General features: G+C 43.0%; 1 protein-coding gene across 1 annotated transcript in view; it reads right to left on the reverse strand.

Annotated features, from left to right (window-relative positions):
• The window catches only part of PDZD2 (PDZ domain containing 2), a 138,565-nt gene that overhangs the window by 16,092 nt on the left and 103,853 nt on the right, over nucleotides 1-18,620 (reverse strand). The window contains exons 7-18 of the mRNA XM_075726938.1: nucleotides 17,388-17,536; nucleotides 16,627-16,746; nucleotides 14,012-14,126; nucleotides 12,169-12,242; nucleotides 11,778-12,003; nucleotides 10,614-10,731; nucleotides 8,284-8,416; nucleotides 5,306-5,387; nucleotides 4,231-4,334; nucleotides 3,299-3,467; nucleotides 1,355-2,145; nucleotides 24-168 (exon numbers count right to left, since the gene is read on the reverse strand). Coding sequence (XP_075583053.1) covers nucleotides 24-168; nucleotides 1,355-2,145; nucleotides 3,299-3,467; nucleotides 4,231-4,334; nucleotides 5,306-5,387; nucleotides 8,284-8,416; nucleotides 10,614-10,731; nucleotides 11,778-12,003; nucleotides 12,169-12,242; nucleotides 14,012-14,126; nucleotides 16,627-16,746; nucleotides 17,388-17,536 — 2,226 coding nt within the window. The remainder of the gene's footprint in view (nucleotides 1-23; nucleotides 169-1,354; nucleotides 2,146-3,298; nucleotides 3,468-4,230; nucleotides 4,335-5,305; nucleotides 5,388-8,283; nucleotides 8,417-10,613; nucleotides 10,732-11,777; nucleotides 12,004-12,168; nucleotides 12,243-14,011; nucleotides 14,127-16,626; nucleotides 16,747-17,387; nucleotides 17,537-18,620) is intronic.

Genomic DNA, 18,620 nt, shown 5'->3' on the forward strand with positions numbered 1-18,620 from the left:
CGAAAGCAAAACTCATCTCTCACCTGATGCTGCTTTCTGGATCTCCAGGGTTACGGATGTGGGAAGACACTGCATAAGCAAGCAGATTTCCTCGTATGTCATCTTACTGACCGGGATACTGTTGATGGTGGTAATTTCATCTCCTACAGCCATCTTGCCCATTGATCCCTGATGCAACGACAGATCCAAGGAAATTATCAATACACCTCAGAAGCCCTGCCACAGGGGCAAAGATTGCAGGGAAGCCATTAATAGCTTATGAGCAATATTCTCTATTTCACATCACCACAGATCACAGGTACCACTGCTGTCAGTTTGCCAACATATAAATAAAGAGCAGACTGTGCTTTTGCTAGGAGAGGAATTAATGATCAACCTAAAACAGGAAGGTCAAAAGAGTTGCTCGGTTCTCTGAGAGATCAGTATCAGGATGGAGGACACAGCCCTCTCCATTTAAATGAATTGGGATGGATCAGTCCTAGCTTCTTCAGGACTGGAATACTGTCTTTCAATTCTGCATTTCATGTACGAACTATATCCCTAGTCACAACCTCCCACTGGACCAAAGGGACTCTCCTAAATAACTAAATTGGATAGGGACTGAGCTCTTAAGGCAAAAGCCTAAGTATGTTTCTAAACACTGCACAGTAAATCAGAGAAAAAGGCAGGAACAGAACCCAAATCCCCAGCTCTCACAGCTCAATTCAAGCTGCTACAACATATCCCCTCTTACCCTAGTGGCCACTAATTAGATTAAAAATGCTACATCCAGCTTTGTACACCAGAGTATCCTCCTTCCTCTTTCTGTACTTTTGCATCTAGGTCAGCAGTTCCGCATCCAGCATGAAGCAAGTATCCACACTAGTATGTGCATGTATGAGATGCAGAAGAGCAGTATGTTACTGGTCCTTCCATGGCACTTGGCAAACGTGGCTAGTATCTAAGGCATCCTGGTACCAGATTTGTATAACACAGGAATACGTGCCTATAAAATAATAAACATTTTTACCCCCAGGATTTACTTTTTTTGTCTTTGCCTCCAGTAAAAAGAAAGGAAACAAAAGAATAGTATTCCCTCAAAACTATGACTACGAGTGGGGATCGGTCCATCTCAGTAGATCTGCCTCTTGACTTTCCTAGTTTTGAATCAGCCAAGGGTGCACTTCTGAGTCAGAAACACTTCATTTAATAACAGCAGCTTCAGAACAATATGGGATGAGATGTTTTGCCCAGCAGAGACAAACATCTCCCTTGCACTTATTCTCAACAGATCACTTGCATCATCATCATCATAATATTAATCCCTGCAAAGTGAAAGCAAATCACAACAAGGCAACTCAAATTAAAAAATTACCGTTTCTGCTGCTCCACCTGGCCGCAGCCCTGTGACAACAACCTTTAAGGGCACAGCCTGGATTTCCAAGTCAAGGCCAAATGACTCATGCTCGTTGCGAACCAGAGTGACTATTTCACCCTGGCCCTGCCCGGCCCCGTCAGGTGCTTCACACTTCTTGCTGTGAGGGAGCGTCCTCGCAACAGGCTTGTTGTAAGAGCCATGCTCCTCCGCCCTCTGTCTCTGAAGGCTTCGGCACTCAGTGCTCATCATGCTTTTCACTCTTGTGACTGCTCTGTGCTCAAGTTTTGGTGACCTCTTAGATTCGAGCTGTGCCTCCCGGAGCTCCTTCAGGCTCAGGCTGCTGAGACGAACTTCAGGCACACTTGAGTAGTCGAAAGCTATGATGGGGAAAAAAGGAGAGTCAATTTGCTCCAGCGTGCTGTCTGCAGACTCCAAGGAGTTGCTGAAGTCAGGGGAAGACATCTCCGTGCCACTATATCTAGGTGACTCGCTGTCCTGGCTCTCATCATCGATTTCTACGGACGAGGTTGTAATGACAATGCCAGCATCCTCCTGGCTCTTGGCCCTCTGGCTTCTTTGCAAGTGGGAACTTTCATCATCATCACTAATGTCACCATCGTAGAAAACAACCCTCCTCTGTCGATGAAAGGGGCTGCGGGCAGATCTGGGGCTGTCGCTGAGGATGCCAGGTCGGACAGACTCCGTGTGCTTGTTGGGAAGGCCAGATGATCTCCCACTAGTTGGAGAAGCCAGACCATTTGCTTTTGCCACTCCTGCTTCTCTAGCAGCTAGGGAAAAAAAAAGTTATACTTTAATTGCATTTATAGATGACTTCTTAATACCATGCATCTGACTGCAGCAGAGTACATGTGGCTCTGCTTGCAGGGGAAGCTTAACCTCCCTCACAAAGCAAAAAGCAGGTTTTTCATGTCCTCCCTCTAACTACAGTAAACAGCAAGAGGGATGGCACATAGCTCCACAATTTATGGGTAATTCCTGAAATCAGTTCATGGCACATCTGGTTCTATTTTCAGTTTATTTCTAAGTTATGACTATGACCCAAAGAAAAAAGGGATGCAAAGTCACATGTGTATTTTACTTTAAATCAACAGAATTTTTTTCACATTTTGCTTAAATCTATGCTCAGGACTGCCTGCATCAATTTACAGAGAGTGAAAAATGCTTTCCTGAACAAAGACACATCACGCGACAATCAGTTTCAAATTAAAGACTAATAAACCCGAGGACCCTTTCCACATTCTTCTTAGAAAGAACTGCATCTTACTTTGTAGAAAGGTTTTTTGTTTTGCTTTGTTTTGTGAGTTTTTTAAAGTGTAAAAATGCTTTTAATCATTAAAGAATGAGTTTCCAGAGAAAAATAAGCTGTAGACAAAGACATTACTTGAGAAGCACAGGGAAGGGAGAACAAATGTAATATCTTTTGAATTTGAAATCAGGTGCATGTCAGTAAGGAAATGTAAGATTCCTTCAGTCAATTACTATGGGGGGAAAGACACATATGTCAAATTGAGCATTTGATTGTTTTTACACTGCTACATGTGACATTTTGAAATTGTGTATTTGAGATAGCTATGAACACTTTCATTTAAATGTAATCAATCAGATGATCATCAGTCATTTGAAAAAAAAAAAAACCCTGCAGTGCTGTCAATCTAGTTTTGGCCAAACCAATCAAATAAAGTAATTTTCACATAATCAGAGCAGCGATTTGGACAAAATACCATGGAAACGGGCATTTATGTGCATTGTTGTAAACCCCTTCTATTTTCCAGAATTTCGTATGATCAGCACTGGCTGGCATTACACTGACAGGCATTTCTTACCAGCACAGGAATCACCATAGCTCTCCTGTAAAGCAAACCAGTGCTCAGTGACTCTCACCCCATTAGCCAAATGACCAGACACATTTCCGTTCCTTACTCAGGTTGCCAGGAGGAAGAGAGCCATCATCCAACAAACTGTTTCTGTTCTTGTGACGGAGCTGCTCTTCGTCGCAGGAGCCGGTTATAGCATCAGAAAACGGGAGCTGGCTCGTACTGTCGTGCGAGAAGTACTGGGTAAGCTCTGCCTCAGAGCTGACAGATCCCTGCTGAAAAGAAGTGAGCCTGGTGACTGGCCATCATCGATGCTTAAAGCCCCTGTCTGCATGCCAGCACCACAAACTGCACTCACATTGCCGTGTCAATAAAGAAAGTTTAAAACCAATTTTTAAAATAGAGGACTTGTCAGTATATTGAGAGCCAAACTGTCAAACTTGGATGGCTGAAATGCTGCACATCAATACATTTTTAGCCAGTATAACAAATAAAAAAGGATTCCAAATCCCACTACTTTGCAGATGTGGTTCAACACTGAAACAAGGGATGAAACCACTCACTTGCATAATTCCCTTTATACACCTTCTGCGCTGAGAGAAGGGAAGGGTTTGTAATTCTGGACAGTTTGTATGGCTTTTTTGGCTTTCCCAGGAAAGCCAGGGACTTTTGCACTGCCGTGGCTATATAGAGAGACCAAGTGCTCAGCCTTCTGCCCACCGGCTCAGGTCTCTCCTGCTAACTTCACCTCTGTGCCCTACAGAGCAGGGGTGCATTTGAGGTGGCAGGAGGTAGGAGCCCGCAGCTTCCTCTGCCATGCTCTGCACATCGCTCCCAAAGGCTACAGCGACACAGACGAACAGGAGCTTGCTGCTGTCACGATTTAAACATGTGACGTAAGAAACAAACCCTTTTATGGAGCCCATGTGACAGCGACGGAGCACAGAGATTTAGTTTTGAACTCCTTGATCAAGTAAGAGCTTCAGTAAAAGCTGAATTTGAAGCAGACGCTGTTTTTATTGCATCTAATCCTTTTACCCGGCTTGCTGGCTCCAGGAAGCGTTTCATAGTCCAGCTGAGGGGAGATGAGGTCTCTCCTTGTTTGGCCTTCACACTAGGAGATGGACTTTTTTGTACAGCTCCTGTTAAACACAGCTTAGTTAGATGCCAAAAATTAAAGTTGTGGTCCATATACCCAAACAAGCTCCTCATTCACCTTCTGAGCTGGGGGCTGCATTTGATCCCACTTATTTATTATGTGAATTGCTTTCCTAAAGGAAGATTTACTTAACATTTCACAAGCTCTCCCTCAGATCAGGTGAAATACTATCACAAGGATACATTAAGCCAGCGAGGCCCAGGACAGAGCTATGAGCAACAGATGAGCAGGAGATGGTCTTCCTCACCTGCTAGAGCATGGTGTTGACGAGGTGCAACCTCGAAAGAAAAATTAGCAGCCACTGGCAAGGTCTACTTCTAAAAAGGTCTCAGCTGACACAGACATAAAGAGAATAATTACAAATTTAACATTTCTGTCTAAAAATCACCTTACTAGTCACTCTGCCATTGCCAAGACTTTGCCTTCATCTGTAAGAATTTAGGAAGTGCTAAGTGTGGAGTTCAAAAACATCAGACAAATGCCAGAGCACACATTTTGACATGACCCCAAAGATTAAAATGGAGATAAAACATACAGTCCAGTATGCAATATCTGGACTTTTTTAAATGGACACACCAATACTTTGACTTTTTTTTTTTTTTCCCCCCCATCTACATGGATAAGTGTACACAAATGGAGTTGATCCCTCCTGTCCTTTCCCTATCAGGACATTGTCCTTCTCACTCGTCCTGAAGAGAGAATAGAGCAACCACCTCTTGGCAACCCTACTTTCAGATCATGGCAGTCTACCAAAACAAAGCAAGTAACATGAGCTATGGAGTTGATCCATCTGAACTGGATGTTTTTGCTAAAATTTCTGCAGTGGACAGAGTGATTACACCCCCTGAACTGTTCTGCTGTTTTGAGGGCCCTCAAAATATTGATGCTGGGGAACCCAAGAGCATGTCCTTAAACCTTCCTGCATCTGGGAAAGGACACATATTAGGAGAGAACCTGTGATGTGAGAGGAGCTGGCATCCTTGCTCTCTCGGTGGGTAGTACGCGCGATTGCTTCATCCATCTCCTGCTCAGAAACCTAAAGTCAAACGGTAGACAGCGATCAAACTGGGTAGATGAAATGAAGATGAAAGTCTGACCACTTATCACTACAAATACATGATTCATTTCAGATATGCTATTATTTTTAAAGATGCAGTAAAGAAGACCTAGCTGAAAGCTCCTGAGTCCTGGTCCCCTGATTCAGACTCCCCCCATGCCACTCTCCTGCAGAAACCAGGAGGCAGAAGCCTGCTGACTTCATGAAGACCACATCCAAGTGCCTTATTACGCAAACAAATAAAACAGCACTAGACTTAAAGAAATCAAATGAAGCCATTACGACACATTTTTAACTCAATTAAGTGCTGTACATTGATTTTTCGAGAAAATACTACTTTAGAATAGACAAAGGCTGCTTTGTACAAGCATACATCAGCAACAGAAGACATTCTACACTTAACCTACCAGAAGAATACCAGACTTCCTGAGATATTAGCTGTCTTTTTCATTTTAATTTCTCCTTGCTTTTAAAAAGAAAACCTAAATCAGTAATTGGTAATTAATGTTTCTCTGGTTTAAGAATAAATACTGGTTTACCATATTTGCTAATTTTGTCCTGAATTACTGCCACACACTTAATTCTTATTACAGGAAAACTCCATATAATTTTATAACAGGAACAACTAGTCTGCAGAAATATATATTTAAAAACAGAAAGCAAGTTAATTCTGTTGAAAATGATCTCTATACACATTGCTTTACATGAATTAAAATTCAGAATAAATAGAGACTAGAAACTTGAATCTTTCTGAACCATGAAGATTTGAAAGATTCCTAAGCAAACTCAGCAGTTTAAACATAGTTTAAATGCCACATTCACTCAGAATAACAAGAAGAAAGAAAATTTTGTGGTATTTCTCTTGGAAGTACATGAAAACACCGAAGTGAACGTATTCAGCAACAAAATGTACTGTGGACCTTTTGTCATAAAATGAGACATTAAGTATAAAAATGTCTAAAACAACATGAGCCATTGTAGAAATACATCTCTGTTTTCAGCCTGTGGCATGACCTTAGAGCAAACCAAAAGCCTTCAGGCTCCTGGGGCACAGGGAGTTCCTAGAGGACATGGACCAAGCCCTAAGAGTATGCTCCAGGACCTTTACACAAACCTTTGGGTACAAGATGTCCCAAGAGTAAAACTAGGTGCTGGGCAGACTGCAGTATTTGTTTGAAGCTAACCAGAAATCCACAATTCTGCAAACTCTGACAATTGTGATTTTTAGCATCCTCTAAGCCTCAGGCAGATCAAACTGGAGAGGGACAAGCTAATTCCTAACTATAGTCTGCAGGCTGGGGTATTACTAAGAGCTAATAAAATAATAGAAAATAAAATAAAATACCCCCCACACTTCTGTAGACCCCCCAGTGCTGTCAGAAAAAAGAGTGACCGTGACATTATGATAAATATGAGTCCTCATATGGACACTCCTTCAGAGATCCAGCTATGAGGGACTGTGGATTCAATATTGCCTGGGGGGAAGAAATGCTTTAGGGTCTCTCTAGCTCAGCTTTTAGCTTTTCTTAGCATTTCTTGGCGAAGGATTTGTTGTCATTTTAAATATCACTTATGGAAAACTGTAATAGGAGCCACTTAATAGTTTCCCTCTGTTACTCAGTAACAGCAAGCAATTAGCTTAACTCAGTTCATCTTAGCAGATACCTGGTTAGGTCACCCATCGGCTTTGAAGCCACCACCACAGCAAGATGAAGGATGGAGGAGGGAGGGCAGGCTCCACTCCACAGGGTCTTTATTTCATGCTACTTACTGACTCTCCAAAAAGTCTATATGCCTTAATAATGCAATCAAATTGAACCATCGTGCTGGTTCAGCACAGCACACAGACTCCCTAGAAATACTGTTATCTTAGCTATAAGCCCAATTATTACCCCCTCCACGCTTACCTTTAACTAACAGAACCACGGCCTCTTTCTTTTTAGCAGCACAAGGCATCGCAGCAATGATAATAAACTCTGGACAGTGGACCCCTATTTGCCAATTGTTTGTGTATTTGATTTAGCAGAAAATACGCAATTAATTATGAAATAAGAAACTTGAGTTCTCCTAGATAGGGATTTATTAAGACCTCCATTTGTAGTTACGAGTTCAAAAGTCAGAGCTCTCTGGACCCACTAATGCAAATATTTTTACAGCTTCATTCCTGTTTAAACAGGAAGGTTTTGTACACTCATGAAATTCTTTGAAATATTGAAATAAAAGAAGTTGTTATTCCCTATAGCTTGGCTAAAAGGCTTTTATCTTCTATCATCAATTTTTAAAAATTGCTTGAAAATACTCACTTGGTAAACACAGCCTTATTTCCGAATTGCCCTTGCACAGATTTCACGGTAGCAATACATTCCAGATTCTCACGTTTTAATACCTGAAGGAAAACTTTGATCTTTGGACAGATTTTACTTCTTTAAAAACAGTATTCCTACTACTTCATTATAGTTGATCAGTTCAATCTGTTGATATTTATATTCCTGTCCCTAAATTACATTCTACTGAACGACTAACTGCAAAATAACTTTAAGGAGGAAGAGGACTTGTGCCATATTTGCGCTGCCAGTTGGTCTAAGTACTGAGAAAGATGGGAACACTTCACTCAAGTAGTTCCAGGAAAATTGCATTTGATCAGTGGTTGACTAAGTGAAAAGCAGAAGGGACAGTCCAGCATTGCTACAACTTACAAAACTGGAAGGCATCATTACAATCCCGACTTCTTGCACAACACATGCCATAGAGAGAAAAATCCAGTATTCTTCATTTGCTGCTTTCCTGACAGCAAGACTCGAATTACAGTGCCAGATGAAAACAACCCAGATACTACTACATTCTACATACAGCTACTAACACATTCTCTCCACACCTTTGGGTTAGGATGCCGACTAATGATGAGGCTGACCGGACCTGGACCACATTCGCTCAGGATGGCGTAGGCTTCACTTAACGCCGCGTGACGCAGGCTCACAGAATCTGCCTCCAGTATCTGGTCACCCCGACTGCAGAGAGACATACAGCCAGTTAATCACAACCACCTTTTACAAAAACATTTGTGCTTTCAACTGATGGCCAAGCTTTTTCAAAGATACAAGTGTCTGGAATAGATGTGACTTGCAAAGAAGCCAGTCTTGCTCCCAGAGATGTGAATGCTTTAAGTCCTTTTGACTTCGTGAGGGAGGTCCAGAGATCCCTTCTGCATTTACCGTCAGTGATACAAACCCTATTAAATCAACAGAGAAAATTGGCTGCACTTGGAACAGGGTGAAAGCAAACTTCAATTCCAGTTCTGTATTCAGATACTTGTTGAGCACAGAAGAGGAAAAATTAGATTCAGATGGGCTGTTCCTTCCCATCATATAAATTACTTAACACAAACACTGATAAGAAATTAATGATTTAGATATGAGTTTATGAAATGACTCCAGGAAAAACTTGAACACGGTAAGTCTGTATTTGCTTCAAATTAATGTACAGAACCCATTGAAAAGACAAAAAGAAAAAAACCTCTGAGATTAAAGCACAGATTGTTTAGTTTTGTTTTTCCAATTTTTTAACTCTTGCACATGCTGCTCAGACATCTGGAACTATTCAAAAGAAAAGATCATCAACTAGGGATATCATTAAAGACTTCTCCATAATTTCTAAAGCATTTACTTTAAAAAGGCATTCTTAAACAATCTACTACTGTTGACTTACATTGGGCTACTTGTCACAAATGGAAATGAGATTGCACCGTGAGTCCATATGCCAAAGGCAAAAAGGCAATTGCACGTGGCAGCCTTCAGTAACCTGTACTTCTAGTACAGGCCCAGGAAAGAAAAGGGTGACCTATCAGTTGTGTAATCATGCTGTTGCTCTGCCCATCTTTTAGATTTAAACAGCTATTAGAAACTACACAAATGGAGTCACTTACACAGGCGTATGATTGAGAGGGGGAGCTCAGATACGGAGGAGCTGGATTCAAACCTCTCCTGGTATTGCAAAGCCAGTGTTTGATTAATGAAGTTTTCCAAAAATCAAAACCATCTTGTAAGTTTTGGCTTATGGAGCCATAAACTGCTGATGGGACAACAGCAGCAATGTCTCAAAGAAGCAAGCTAGAAATCTGGGAAGCATGCCTGGATATAATCAATCACTTAAACCTAATAAACGATACAGCTGTTACATACAGACGCAACCAGCACTGCAATCTTTTCCAAAGTGGCTTATAAGAAAGCAAGTTAGCATTAAACTTGTCTCCTAAACACATTTTGATACGGTAGAAACTTTCATAGGTTTTGGCAGGGATGCCACCATAAAATTATCTTCTTTACTTATTCCAAAACATTAAATTGCTCTGTCACAGTTTTCCTGGTGAGCAAGGAAACAGAAGGCACTCTCCACCCATGTGAAAGCAAAAAGGCATTTGCTCAGCCTCTCTGCACCAGGGCTCACGCCACACATTCAGCGTGGATTGCGCGGTCTCAGCGGGTCTTCAGCGCAGCCTCCCTTCCCGAGCAACGCTCCCAGTGCCCACCAGCATTTATGCAGGAACACAGAAAAGTGGAAGATTTCCTCCAATGGTTTTTAAAAACAAAGCCTCCAGGAGAGCAAGTAACTTTCTGTCACTTAATCCAATGTAAAGCACAAGGGAACTCTAGGAATGATTGCTTCTCTCTCTTATGGTTCCTTAAAGACATCCAAACTCCATGACAGAGTAGATGAAAAGGGCAGGTCAGCCTGCAGCGATCCTGCCAGGCAGACAGTAAGGGCAGAAAAGTGCTGCTGCAGCCATGGGCACAGTCAGCTGCAAGAACATCTCCCCCAGCTCTTTTTAAGAGTTTCAGGTGACTGAACTTTTAGTAGAGCCCAGCAAATTTCCTCCCAATCTGGGGTCTCTGGCTGCAGCTTTGATAAAAAGACATGAGGCTGCATTTCTTGCTGCTCCCCTTTCTCAAAGGGTGCTATTAGGGTCAGTTTTCTGTACAGAGAATTAAAAAACAAAACCCAAACCTTAATGATTATGCTGCTTCCAGCACACAGAATAATGCTTCCTGGGCATTTAAAACCACTTTGTAATATCTTTATTTAAATGTTTTCTTTTTGGTGAACTCTTAAGTATAAATCCCTTCCCTCCTACACCAACCAATCGGTGAAAACAAAATCTTAATCGATTTTATTGTAAAACCACTCCAGGATGTTTCTGCTTTAACTAACCTTAATCTGCCATCCATTTTAGCCACTGATCCTGGGGCCAGGCTGTGAATGTATATCCCTGGAGAACTGTTTTCCAGCGTGAGACAACAGGCACCAATGCCGAGCCCAACCCCTGGCTCTGTGAAAAACAAAAAGTACAAAGAAAAGTAGCAGATTGTAATCACACAGGACACACAAGTGTTTGTGTTCCCACATCCCATCTGAGACCAAGACTCATGTATTGTTTCAGGGCTGGCCTTAGGTGCAGTCAGTCAGGAAGCCAAGACCAACAGTGGAAATCAGGACTGAAAATATCTGATCCTGACTGTTGTCTGAGATCCATCACTCCCAGCAAATTTTCTCTGTGCCGTGGGAACCGCCTGGAAATGTCACACAAGGTCTGATCTGGTCCAAGGCACAAAGCAGTGGGGGCAGCAATCCAGTAAAGATTTCATTTAAAATTATTGCACAAAACATAAGCACAGAAGATGCTGCCAATTGTACTGCTCTCTTTTGTTAAATATCTGCATGGCATCCCTCAGTAAAGAGGCACGAAGAAAGGTGAGGCTTTATCTCTGGTTCAATGATTATCTCTGTCCACCTTCACCTTTGCTTTCGCTCAGGTAACAGCATTCCTAAAGTAGGAATTGCTGGACATCTTACCTTCTCTTTCCAAATTTTTAATCCAACCTTTAAAATCAGCATGTTTTAAGCCTTTAAAATAGACGTAATTGTCCCACCACATACAGCATATGCTCTAAGTTTATCTTGTGCAATTATTGATAATGACAACAACCCTCAGGCAGGAGTTCAAACATCAGGGCAATTCTGAACACTCTGCGTGGCTTTGCCATCCCCAGAGCTGCCCTTTACAAGAAGGGCATGGCCCTCTGGGCTGCTGAGAGGCTGATTTACATTTTGCCTGTATCTCACAGCCTCCCTCTTTCAGCAGGACGGACACTGACTGCTACCCGTAAGAGTCTCCTGCCTCTGTAGCAGCAAAGTGTGGAAGGGGGAACTCTTTACAGGTTTTTGCATTAGAGGATGTTTTTCTCCCCCATCCTGTAGTTTAAGATCAGATGGACATGGGTAGGTGCCCTGGATATAAGAGCCTCTAGCATATTCCCAAAAACTCCCCTAAGAAGCAGGGATTCTTTCTCCAAGCGCAGTTCAATGGACTCTCACCTTTATTGAGCGTCACATCCATGACGATCCTGTCCTTCGGGCCGGGTCCTTTGCGGCTGGAGGAGGAACCGTCTGCCTCGTCAGGGCCAGAGACTGGCGTGCCCCCGCTGGCACTGGAGCTGGGGGAGCTGGAGCGGCTCAGCAAGGTGGGAGTTGCACAGGGTGTGAGGTTCGGGCTGCGCAGCCGTGTGCGCACCGTCAGGGTCACCACTCCTTTCTTGAGTTGCTGGAGAGACATCAGAGAACCCCAATAAGGCAACATGATACACCAACATTTGCCAGTAAAACTGCATACAGTAATTTGTGGCAGCGAAAGAATATAAAGCCCAAGGTGCTAAGTGGCATTGAACAAAGAGAAGCATGAATCTCCCCTGTAGTACATCTATATTACCTTAAACCTCTGAATGGCCTCCTGATGGGTCAGCCCTTGTAGAGACTCTCCATTAACTTCTAGGATTTCATCCCCTGGTAATTAGATACAAAAAATGAAGTCAGCAATATACAGACTATAGAGATGTAAAAAACTCTTCCTGTACATAAGGCAACCCGCTACAATAAGGATTCCAATTAACCGCTCAGTAAAAAGCCTTTTACTGTTCTCAGTTTATTTTCACTTGTCCTAATGCCTTTACAAGTTAATAGTGATGAATTAGCAGAGTAAAGACTGTTCTTCAGCAGAGATCCTTAGCTTGGCATTCTCATACTAACAAACAAGCTGAATACACTACGGATCTTAACTAAAGTCTGAAAATAGATGCTCATAACATGAAGTCTAAAGGGACGACAAAACTCCCTTTCTTTTGTGTGTCTCAACAGGATAAGCAAGAATCTAAGTGAAATGCTACAGCACATCATTCCAAAGCCTCTTCAGAGAAAACTGGCCTTGCTGCAGAAAGCAAATGTGTCCTCTTACTAAATGCCTGCAGACGGAGAAGCCAGTAGCCTGCACGCTGTGATAGCGAATGCCCTTCTCACCCCAAAGAACATGTCCTGTGACATTTCTACCTGCTTCCAGGCTCTGGGTCTTACTACTTACACCCAGGTGTGTTGATCTACCTTAATTTTGTTAAAAGGAGGGCAAAGTGAGCAGGATCCAGATCTGCTTTCTGCAATTTTACTTGCATCTGTGCAAAGTTAGATGGGGCGACGCCATCAGCCAAGTCCACCCTTCCCCTCCTTTCCTTGCCCCCGTTAAAAAAAAAAAAAAGAAAAAAGAAAAAAAGAAAAAAAAAAAAAAAAAAAAGGAAAGAGTATGTGAGCTCTGAATAGCTTGCAAAGGCTTATTGGGTTTATGGGACAGCTGCTACTTATTGGCTTCCCATGGCGAGTGCACAACCTATGCTGCAGGGATGCGAGCTTCCCTCTGGCAGTAAGTGTGAGAGTTGGCACCAAAAGCAGCCTCAAATACAACAAGTGTGATGAGATGTAATGAGGGGAATGATGATATGAGAAGGAGAGAAGTAACAGAGGAGCAGCTTGAGAGAAGTAACACAGGAGCAGCTTTCTGCGGATGAGAAGTAACCCAACCCCAGCAGAAGAGTTGTAAACCACCGCTTGACTCATGGTCACTTTGTACTTTCAACAGTGCACAAGAGTCTGTCTCTCTGGCATGGGAGTGCTCGGACCAGGGTGCAAACACAAACAGAATGGTCTATACATCCAGCTCAGAGATCAAGACTGGAAAAACACTAATAAAATCAGGATATATGCTTCTCTAACCAGCTGGGTGATCTTACTGCCAATTCCATCCCTCCTCTTTTCTTTTTCTGGTTATGACTCTTCCTTGTTGATTTGTGTCAAAATCATAACAAGAGGCTCAGAGAGTGCAAGGACCCAGAACAGCCTCTCCCAAGAATGTCCCTCTATATAACCCCTTCTTGGACCAGCACCTTTAAGGCCAGATGTTGGTTGGATAGATAAGTCTCCCTACTACCAAGGACCCTCTCCAACTGAAGAATTGCAGCTTATGGCTTGGGAAAATAAAGCTCACTGAAGAGCAAGGGGAAAAAAAAACCATCATCATGCTGTAGTTTCCCCTTCTCAATATGCAATATAATCAAGTTAACTGCTATGAATGATCTTCCCCAGGATGGACAAACAGGGTGTGTTACATCCTCCACAGCCTCTTGCTGATGGCCAGGTGCCTAAATAAAGCTGTAGTTGAATTTTTCTGCTGGACTGAAATAATATCGCACTGTGGTCCTTTATATGCACTTGGATTCTCTCTACCATACCTTCTTTAAGCCTTCCATCAGCAGCCGCTGCACCATTTGGGAATATAGTCTTCACAAAAATCCCCATGCGTCCACGAGCAGAATCCTGGCCTCCCACAATGCTGAATCCAAGACCCTACAGAAAAGGGAGGAGAAGACACACGGCTGGCACCTTGCTCTATTATCACCTGCGTGAGAAAGACTGCCAACAATGTACAAGACAAAGTAAAGATGAAAACCTAGTAACTGCTGCTAAATCACACTGCCATCTTACCTCTGCTTGCATTTCCTGATTTACCTTCACTGTAATATCAACACACTTATTAGCCCAAAAAGTAGCAGCAGGCACCTTAAGCTAAAAGGCAAAAAAGCTATTTCGAGATCTGTTTTTTAAAACACTGGGTCAATGGCTTTATGTTACTGTATTCCCATTTTAAAAACAGTAACACAATTGCTCTTAAATTGACAGACAGTAGATTCCCACCCCTGAGATCTATATCCAGGATTAACTGTAGTTTTCTCTGCTGTCACAGATCCTGCGTTTCCTCAGGAAAAAGAAAAGCTTAAGAACATGCCATAAGGTCAGTGCTGTAATGTCAGGAATGTAGCTGGAAGGGGGCTGGTGTGGGGGGACTGCCATGCACATGTACATTTTTAATTATTCTGGAGACATGTACCATGTTGTATTTAAATAAATCTAGATCAATATATTCCCCAGGGCTCCATCTGTTAGCTCTTGCCCCTGCGCTGCACCGGCTGGCTGCGGGACTGTCTTGCAAAGCCGATCAGGGAACGGATGAGCACAGCAGAATGAACCTCTCCCCCTCCTGCTGAGTTATTTCCCAGCCAAATCACTTCCTTGATCCATTCCCCCTGCCCCCGTATTTCCCCTCTTGTCAGTGCTGTACATGTATCTTACAGAATAAAGAGAAAAGTCACTGACCAGGTGGACAAGGGAAGTGGAAGACTGTTGTGCTTCAGTGATCTGAAGCCACGGTTATTATTAGCGCCTCAGGCAGCGCTCTCCAGCTGAGGGATGCTGCTAGGGCAGGCACTAACACTGTGTTTACAACCCAACACAACAACCAGCTCTTTTGTTTTACTCTGAGAATATAAAGTAGACTACCACAGTTATGAGCTTCTAGTCATTTGATAAGACATTACTGATTGCTAGAGAGGAAACATCCTAGCTGCCCCATGCAACACAAAATAACTAACTGTTTACTGTGCAAAGCAACCTACAGAAAGCAGGAGGCTCCTGGCATTCCCCTGCACAGACAGAGCAGTTCTCCCCACGGCTCCGTGGGGTGGGCTGGAAGAAATACGGCTGCAAAGCGCAATGGTTCCCACACCAGCCCACCTTCCCAGAGAAGCGCTGCCGCTCCACAGCAGAAAACCACCCCTTGCAGATCTACCTACAAACGAAAAACCAAGGGCAAACACTTGGCTCCCAGCCACCCACGTGGCGACTCTGTGGAAATACAGAGTCCCAGGTATGCACAGGGATAACAAAGCAAATGCCACTGTACAAATTGTACGTAGTGCAACCCCTAACAGAGATGATCGCTCAAAAAGTGGGTGAAAGGCACCCAAACAAGCAGCTGGTTGAGGTTGTTCATGATCACTACAGTCTGCATGCTCCCAACTGCTTTGTAATGCCTTGGAGCTAATTGCAGAAAGGCAGGAGAGGGTGACATCACATAGGTAGAAATAATCTAATTCTTATGAGAAAAATGGGGTAAAAAAAAAAAAAGTATGTGAAAAATGAAGAAATATTTGCTTGTAAATGTCATGAAAGACCTGAAACTCCCCAAACAAGGAGAGCTGTAGCAACTGTGAGTCAATCTACCCAGAGAAGTCACTATTTCTAACTCTTTGTAAAACTTAAAGCACAACAAGGAATTTGTTTTGTATTTGAGCTTGAAAGTCAAAACAAGTCTTTTCAGTCCAAAACATATCCATCTGATGAATTTAAAGAGTATTCCAGAAAAAGACATGCATATTTTTAGCATATTTAAATGACAGCTCCAATACTAGTGTGGACTGGATTAGGGAAAACAATATACACCTAGGTTAATGCTTGTCTATTTTTCCTTAGCAATCAGCCAGCTGGTATCTAGCAAATGTGCAAGCACATTACTGGGGGAAGAAAAGAGGACTCTTTGACCAAGAGAATTCAGTGCTCTCAGATAAGCAATCAACTAGGAACCTGTCTTTGGGTTTAATGCTTAATTCGCAGTGATTTTTTTTTTTTAATGTATCCAGATTCCACAGAGATAAAATATGCTTGTCCATAAATATGCATGCAAACAGGTACTCTTCTGTAGCTGCACCAACTTTGCATAAACATACATATTTATAGCTCCATTATTAATATTGGATATCTCAGTAATGACCAGATGCACCAAATCAGAATGAAAGCTACCCTGCGTCAAGTGTGTGGCGTGAACATTGCTTCCCCTGTATTTTGCAGGTGTAACTTTGGCCTTTACATTTGAAAATGGGATTTTTTTATTATTATTGTTAGTATTATTATTATTGGCTACCTGAGAGCTGCTGGAAGTCCTGGGCACTGGAGACACCTCTTAAACGCTCTTGCTACATGTGAGAAACCAGCCACATGCAGAAATCCTCACCTTGCCTTGCCCTTTCATCAGGACAATATTGGAAATGATGGAGGGCTGGGTCAGTCTCCATGGAGATTCCACTTGGGCAGCACTGAAGGAACGGGTGGATTTCTTCACGATATGGTAGTCCTAACAAACATCAGCAAACAAGGGAAGTCGCTCTGATTGCTTGGCACACACACTGGGATGTCATACCAGGAAAATTGCATGTGTAGGGGAACAGGGTGGGGATCTTACAGATACAGTCAGAAAAATGTTCAAGGGATGAAATCCTAGCTCATTACAGTCAAAGCGAATCTTGCCACAGTAATTTTCCCGCATTTCACACAGTAGGATCATTTTGTAATGTACCAGTCACAATTTAAATTAAAAAGATTAAGGGTAGCCTCATAATATACTAAAGTCCTTATCTGCTTAAAAAAAAAAAAAAGAAAAAAGAAAGGGAAAAAAGCCTACATCATCAAGCCACTAAAATAAAGAGAAGTGGGATTTTTTTGTTTAAGTCCTCAGATCTCTAGAACTGCAACTCGTAAGATCAGCCTTAGGACCACCTGGCCACAGTGAGAAGTACACCCGTTCGCAATCCTCAGAGTAAAGAAGTTCTCCATAGGTGGCCAAGGCATCCCATTTTGGTGTCCCGGCCTGGTTTAAGTCCCCATGATGTACCTATGTGGCCTTGTTTCACTACCCTTGCTTCTACGAGCTCCAGACAGATCTCAAAGGACTGAGCACAGCGAGGTGCTCAGAGCCAGCCCTGCCTTTCCACCCACCTGCCTGGCTCCTGCTGACTCCAGCTGCTGGGGCAGAGAGTGCTTTCTTCCACCCCGGGAATATTTCACCGCTATTTCATAACTTGATTCACCGTTTTCCACTGTCAGTTCATCATCTTCTCCCACGGATTCCAAGCGGGATCCAGCACCTAGGGAAAACCACAGAAATATGTCTTGCAAACATCTCAGAGCTGCTGCATCCTCCCGCCAGCATGCAATAATCGCCTCCTGCAAATCCCAACTTAAACAGTGCCTTAAAACAATGCTACACAGTTCTCAACCGGGCAGTTAGAAGCTAGCTTTGATCATCCTCAATTAAAAATTCTTCCTGCTGTCACAGGTTTTCTACGATCTTTCAGTGATGCTGAACTCCTCAGCACTGTCGCTCATGGTAGTAAGGAAAAGCAAAAGATAATTGAGCCCATAGCTCAGGGACAGAGAAGAAATTCAGCTGTTCTCACTCAGTGGCACTTGCCAGTGCACTAAGCTCTCAAGCTTCATTTATTTAAAATTAAAAGACCTGACACTGTAGCAGTATTCATTTCTGGAGGTGTCATGTCACTTTGGGGGAAATTTTTCTGAGATGGAAAAAGGAAAAAATGTGCCAAATAAATGCTATTTTCTTTCCTTCTGGCAACGATCCTAGTTGTCTTAAAGAGGAGAAGAGTGCAGAGTTCACATTAGAAACAGAATGATTTGTCTTGAAGGACATCCTGCAATTAGCCGCAGAGTACCCCACTCCTCGCACCAGGGCTCCTCCAATTCTGAGTTTCTCCAGGGTCCCCACAGGACCCACAGTCACAGCAGTTCCCGCACATTTATCCTTTTCCCCCACCATGCAGGGAAGGGCCATTAACCCCTATTTCACAGATGAAAACACAAGACACAGACAGGCCAAATTCACACAAGCTGAACTTCATGACGTGGCTTTAAGATTAATTTAAACCAAGGTCAAGTTGGAACTCTGCTTTCCCTTCGCCCTCACTGCCCTGTCCTAACCCCAGGGATGGGGCTTACAAGCCATGGGCTGAGGTAGACCCGCTGCAAACTTGCCCAGGAGAGCATTAAAGCAATTCTGCTGCCACATCCATAGGCAAAATTTGTACCAACTGCCCAGAGTGTGATTTAAACCAGCTCCCTGCTTTGGGGTGTGAAATTAACCTCTGGTTTTAAAGCTCCGCTTCCCCATGCACGCAGAGCACCAGTGCTGTGCACAGCCAGGACAGCTATCTC

Source organism: Pelecanus crispus, chromosome Z (assembly GCF_030463565.1).
Source record: "Pelecanus crispus isolate bPelCri1 chromosome Z, bPelCri1.pri, whole genome shotgun sequence".
In the NCBI taxonomy this organism is placed as follows: Eukaryota; Metazoa; Chordata; class Aves; order Pelecaniformes; family Pelecanidae; genus Pelecanus; species Pelecanus crispus.